The 6652-nt window shown below is 33.0% G+C and overlaps 2 protein-coding genes across 2 annotated transcripts; one reads left to right on the top strand and one right to left on the bottom strand.

The window, feature by feature from the left end:
- Window positions 1–6: 6 nt before the first annotated feature.
- LOC115034444 lies at window positions 7–933 on the top strand. Its single transcript, XM_029491469.1, has one exon. It carries the CDS (start codon window positions 7–9, stop codon window positions 931–933), a length of 927 nt encoding a protein of 308 aa, XP_029347329.1.
- A 3402-nt stretch (window positions 934–4335) lies between these two features.
- Window positions 4336–6646, bottom strand: LOC103310799. The gene is made up of 5 exons (XM_008190120.3): window positions 6601–6646; window positions 6121–6201; window positions 5851–6047; window positions 4878–4995; window positions 4336–4550 (listed from the first exon to the last, which is right to left on the bottom strand). Exons 3-5 carry the CDS (start codon window positions 5868–5870, stop codon window positions 4371–4373), a joined length of 318 nt encoding a protein of 105 aa, XP_008188342.1. The 5' UTR covers window positions 5871–6047; window positions 6121–6201; window positions 6601–6646; the 3' UTR covers window positions 4336–4370.
- Window positions 6647–6652: the final 6 nt, after the last annotated feature.

Raw genomic sequence — 6652 nt, 5'->3', positions numbered from 1 at the left:
GGTGAAATGGCGTACAATGCGTGCAACGACATCGAACGTAACAGGTTTGACTTGCTGAACTCACCCAACATTGACATGCGAAATTGTTGCCAGTCGCTGTTAGAATTATTCAAAGTCGACAAAGACCAAGACGAGCGCAACGATAGGCAGACAATGTTTAGGCGGTCTCGGTTCGCCGTCAATGACGATATGTTTAAACACATATGCGAGAAGGCAGCGTTCAACGGGCACATCGATTGTCTGAAACTAGCACACGAGATTGGCGTCCCTTGGGACACCGTGCCTGGATTGGCCGATTTCAGAGGTAAAGCGTGTGATCTGGCGGCGAAAGCCGGCAATCTGGAATGTCTAAGGTACGCCTTTGAGAACGGGTGCCCTTGGGACGAGGAGACGTGCTGGATTGCCGCGTTAAACGGTCACCTGGAGTGCCTCACTTACGCACGGGAAAACGGGTGTCCTTGGGACGAGGATACGTGCAGCAGCGCCGCAGAATACGGTCACCTGCAGTGCCTAGCCTACGCCTTTGAGAACGGGTGTCCCTTTGACGAGGAGACGTGCAGCAACGCCGCGTTGAAAGGTCACCTGGAGTGCCTGGCTTACGCACGGCAAAACGGGTGCCCTTGGGACAAGTATACGTGCAGCTCCGCCGCGTTTAACGGTCACCTGCAGTGCCTAGCTTACGCCTTTGAGAACGGGTGTCCCTTTGACGAGGAGACGTGCAGCAACGCCGCGTTGAAAGGTCACCTTGAGTGCCTGGCTTACGCACGGCAAAACGGGTGCCCTTGGAACGAGGATACGTGCAGAAACGCCGCGTTGAACGGTCACCTGCCATGCCTGGCTTACGCACAGCAAAACGGGTGCCCTTGGGACCAGTATACGTGCAGCAACGCCGCGTTTAATGGTCACCTGCAGTGCCTAGCCTTACGCCTTTGAGAACGGGTGTCCCTTTCGACAAGGATACGTGCAGCTCCGCCGCGTTTAACGGTCACCTGGAGTGCTGAAATACGCACGGGAAAACGGGTGCCCCTGGGACGCGCGTACGTGCAGCTCCGCCGCGTCGAACGGTCACGTGGAGTGCTGATATACGCACGGGAAAACGGGTGCCCCTGGGACGAGTATACGTGCAGCTCCGTCGCGTTTGGCGGTCACCTGGAGTGCCTGATATACGCACGGGAAAACGGGTGCCCCTGGGACGAGCGTACGTGCAGCTCCGCCGCGTTTGGCGGTCACCTGGAGTGCCTCACTTACGCCTTTGAGAATGGGTGCCGCTGGGACAGGCAGACGTGCAGCAACGCAGCGATTAACGGTCACCTGGAGTGCCTGAAATACGCACGGGAAAACGGGTGCCGCTGGGGCAAGCGGACGTGCAGCAACGCAGCGTCTAACGGTCACCTGGAGTGCTTGAAATACGCACGGGAAAACGGGTGCCGCTGGGGCAAGCGGACGTGCAGCAACGCAGCGTCTAACGGTCACCTGGAGTGCTTGAAATACGCACGGGAAAACGGGTGCCCCTGGGACGAGTATACGTGCAACAACGCAGCGTACCGTGACCATTTTGATTGTCTGGTGTACGCCTACGAGAGAGGGTGCAAGTGGGACATTGTAAATTTCTTGTATAGGTCAAGATACAGCGACTCGAAATGCGCTGAATACGCCCGCGAATTAGGGTCCCAGGAGCGCCTTTGATTCTTCGACAATTATTGAACTCAAGTAATATCTTTTCACCAATTTTTTATTACCTAACCAAAAAAAAAAACTGTCTTTTTGTTATGAATTTATGTTACGATTCCTAGCGTTCTTTTTACATAAAGCAAATGTTTGATAATTAATATATTTTTAAAGTTGTACAATAAATTTTTTTGTTTTAAATGTATTTATTTATTGTTATCTTTGATAGTTTGATGCATAGAGGTACCTACATTTTAACCAGATCATACTGTATCGAATCTAGGAAAAAATGCTTGTGTGTGTCAGTACACACAAGTACACAACGTAATTGAATTTACTTAAATTAATTGGTAGGTACCCCTCGTACGTACTACTAACCTATTTAACTTTGGTTGGAATTAAAATAATAAAATCGTACTTGAATCGATTGTTGTCAGTTAATGGTAAATTTCAATAACAGATAATAATCTTTTTTATTGAAAACAATAAGTTACAGGGTATTCAAGAAACGTAATTAAATATAAATGTAGCTAGGTATATATTTACCATTATGAATTTAAAATGTTTATTTTTCACTTTAATATACTACTCTAATTCCGACGATGCGTCTGAACGATTAACTCGTTTTGTATTCCTACAAAAAATTCTAATTTTTCACAGCATATACCGAGGATTTGTCAAGCCATATTTTCATAATTGACGTCAGTTTAAATTCAATGGTACAGTCGTTGTATCATTAATTCAATTCAATTCGCTTACATTTTCTACAATTAGAAACCCGAAAAAAATAGTTAGTAGTTATATACAACTATTAACTGAGTAAGTAAGTAGTAGGCAGGTACTTATAAAATAAAATATTTTTATAAAAGTATAATATGAAACTAATTATTATATAGTCTAACCAGCGGTGTATCCAGAGGGATGGCGCAGGGGGCGCCATCTGCCTTTTTTTGGTGAAAAAAAAAATGTTTTCATAAAATAATTGTGTGAGAGCATAAAGTGCTTTTTTATATAAAATGATTAGAATATAAGGTCCGTGATGTCAACGCGTCGCGGCCCTCGTCCACATTTTGAGAACCTGCGTCCTCGCATTCTCAGGCATATGTCAGTATGTTAAATTAGGTAAAAGTGTACGGTTGTTACTTTTCGAGTAAAAACATACCTGTGACAAAATTGCGAGACTTAGGTTGGTGCTATTTTGATTCTGTAACATTCCTATATATCAACAGTTATCAACACGTCCTCTAAAGAACGGTCGAAACATTTTCTAGAAATATTAATTTCTTCGATGCTTATGGTTGAACAAAAATGTTGTAAAAACTGAAATTTGTAAACATTATATTATTGTCAGAAGTTCAAACTGTTAAAAAAAAAGCTCCAAACGTTATCTCGAGGAGATGTTAAGAAATGTTATTATTTTTGCAGCATTAAAATCTAAACATCTAGTCTCACAACCTTGTCAAAGCGGCAGGTCTTAAAACGATTTTTTTTTTTTAAACCATCTTATGTCTAAAATCTTTGTACCTTAAAAATATTATTTTATTAATGTATAATTTTAATGATGACATTGCTGTACCAAGTCATACCTGGTCTACCTAGTCTACCCGGTTTAAATCTAAGTTAAATGTCATTGTACTAAAAATAAAGTTAAAAAAAGTTTTTGGAACGCAATGCCCTCAATACAAGTTGATACAATTTTGTTGTGATCATGATTTAAATGAGGTTTCAAAAAATTTTCAATTTATAAAAATTATATTAATAGTTTATTTTAGTAATTTTTTTATTTAAATTGTAAAATTAAGTTGGTCTGTTATAATTCTTATAGTTAGTTTCTAACCACATTATTATCTATAGAACTCTCTCCATAATAAATATTGAAAAAAATTTAAAAATTGTACTTGAGAAAATTGTATAACAATTTACAGCCATGAATAAAATAAAAATGGATCTTGAATAACATGTTAACAACCATTGTATATTACAATTAAAAGTAAGTGTTGATATTTTTGTGTAGTTTAAATTTTAAGATAGAAGATAGATTTTTAAAACAATTCTTTTTATACTTATTTTATGTTCAAATTTGAACGAAATTACATATTAAGTAACCGACAATAAAGATTTAGTTATTTTGTTGTAATTTAAAAATATTATTGGTGGGAACTTTAAATTTTTATATTAATTATATTTTTCTTTTAGTTTTTATATTATTATAAACATTAATATAAATTCAACTTACCTGCTACCATATTAATAATAACAATATGAATATTATATAAACTATCCTAGGATAACAAACCAGCTCTGTTCAAAATTGTTTCGCGTATGAAATTATATTATATTATCATTGAAATCAAATATAACACCACCCAGCATAACGACCCACTTGTAACCTACTTTACAGCAGAAAAACACACAATTACCCGCTTTTTTTTAACTTGTTATTTTTTTTGTTTTTATTAATCTATCAAATGAAGTATATTATAAAATATTTTACAAAAAATTAAAAATAAGCAATAATGTAAATGAAGTATCAACAAACAAATTTTTAAAAATATTCTTAAAAAATTATAAACAAATTATTTATGTATTTTAATAATACATTATTTGACAATTTATTTTTTCAAAGTACTTATATAATTTAATTGTTTTTACATAACAAACTTATATTCAATTAGTAATAACTATTGGAAACATGAAAATGATTATATAATTAGATATAAAAAACCATTATAATATATTATATTATACTTTTGTACAACTTCCGTGGACCATGAAATATGAAAAGCTTTTAAATGATTCATATTGTAATTTATAAGTGTAAACTGATTCCAACCATTACTTCCACATACATGTATGTTTATACCATCAAATAATTTTGGATACTGTATAACAAAAATATCAGTTAATAAATATTTTTTAAATACATTACAATTCTGAAATTTAAAAAAGATACATTTTCAATTATTGTTAAAAACTTGAATATGTAATAAAAGGTCCTCATAATTCATAATTTGTAATAAGTGAATTAAGAAATAAGTTTGAGCTAAATTCTTATTAATGTTTTACACGCGTCTAAAGTTAGAATTTTTACAAATGCTTCCACACTGTCTTGTTACTATTTTGGATTTAAAATCTTATTTTTCTACCTCAGTATTTCAATTGTATTCAATTCTATAATGATGTATAAGCTAAATTAGCTATATATTTACCAGTTTTTGTTTGCTTATTCGTGATATCTTTGGGCCATTACAATCAGTTAACAATGTTGTTCCACTGACTTCATAATCTTCAGACTTCATAAGTTTTACCTTTTCTTTATTAAGGCATCTAAAACATTTAAAAAATATTAAGATATACGTAATAATTTGATTTACCTTCTATTTATTGTAAATAATCTTAATTTAGTAGCACTAAATATTTTTAAAAAATCAAGGACTATGTCTTGTAAATTTAATAGATTCATCGCTCAGATGATAAAAAAATATAATGAGTTTGCTCATGGTTTCTTTTAAAGTGGTAATTTTCTCACCCATAAAAAAACGTATTTGTAAAACACATTAATGTAAAATCATTGCCTTCATCCCTCAGCTCAGAACCTATTATAATATTATGTACAAAATACAATAATAATTATATTATTGTCATCAGTAATTATTTATTTTTAGAAAAGTATGTTAATATAATTAATATTAAATAGTTAGTCAAAATTATCAATGCAATAATGCTTTATCTTAAAATAATCTAACTTACAAGAAATATTCGAATACAATTTGTTATAGTTATATAGGTATGGTGTACGATGATACTAACACCATAGTCAACAAGAAATGTTTAGTTTAGGCACAGAGAAATAGGTTTTGGTTTTTAATGATAAACGCCTATTGTCAAATGTGGAGATTGAATGCACAGAATAACTATTAAAAATGGCTTTATATTAAGATCTTCATAAAACGTTTTGTTGCCTAAATCATTGTAAATATGTTTTCAAAAAAAAGCTTTCACAAAAATTTGATAACCCCATAAAGGACTGCCCAGGGCAATTTCCCTCCTTGTATCCACTCCCCATAAATGTATTTTTGATAAATATCATAGTAATTAAATATTTAGGCTATTAAAAATTTTTTTACCTAATAAATAGTATATTTAATTAATAACCTATTCCTTATTAAAATTAATTCTTACTTCGCATTATCACCATACATATTTATAAAATTCGCATCAGCTCCATAATTCAGAATTGTTTTTGATATCTCAAATTTACCATACTTAATAGCTGTATATAATGGGCTTTCATATTCAAAACCAGGAACATTTAAATATGCACCAAACTTGATTAATTCTTTCACAATATCTAAGTTCCCACATTTTACGGCTTCATGCTTAAAATAGAAAATTAATGAACACTGTTTTTATACCATAATAATAGAACATTATATTTATCAAAATTATTACTATGGGTGTCCATCCAGCGTTATCTTTAACATTAGGATTGAAACCATCTTCAAGCAATGAAATAACTAAATCTAATTTCCCCTAAAATAGTATATAAGAGTAACTATATTACAAATAAGTTAATACATAATTTAAAATTATTCAATGGTACACAGTAATCATGGGCAGTATGTTACTATACTTTTTTTAATATCAAACTCTGGTTTTAACATTAAAAAAAAAGGATAATAGATATCAGAGAATAATTTAATTTGCATATATTTTATATTAACGGTAAGTTCAAAAATATTTAAATATTTTTCAAAATAATTAATATTTAATAATATTTTTGTTTACTTGATCACTTTTGACACTTGCCACATTTTCCACAAAAGTGAAGATATATAACAAATAATAATTAAGAATACTTTCCAATCAAAAACATTAATTTTTTAAATAATAAAAAAAGTTTGATGGAAATTCTATGAATTTGATTTTTACCTTGGCACATGCTGAATGTAAATTTGTTTCTCCTTTACTATTTCGATTATAC

The sequence above is a fragment of the Acyrthosiphon pisum genome, chromosome A3 (genome assembly GCF_005508785.2).
Source record: "Acyrthosiphon pisum isolate AL4f chromosome A3, pea_aphid_22Mar2018_4r6ur, whole genome shotgun sequence".
Taxonomy (NCBI): Eukaryota; Metazoa; Arthropoda; class Insecta; order Hemiptera; family Aphididae; genus Acyrthosiphon; species Acyrthosiphon pisum.
This window is presented reverse-complemented; position numbering and strand designations above follow the sequence as displayed.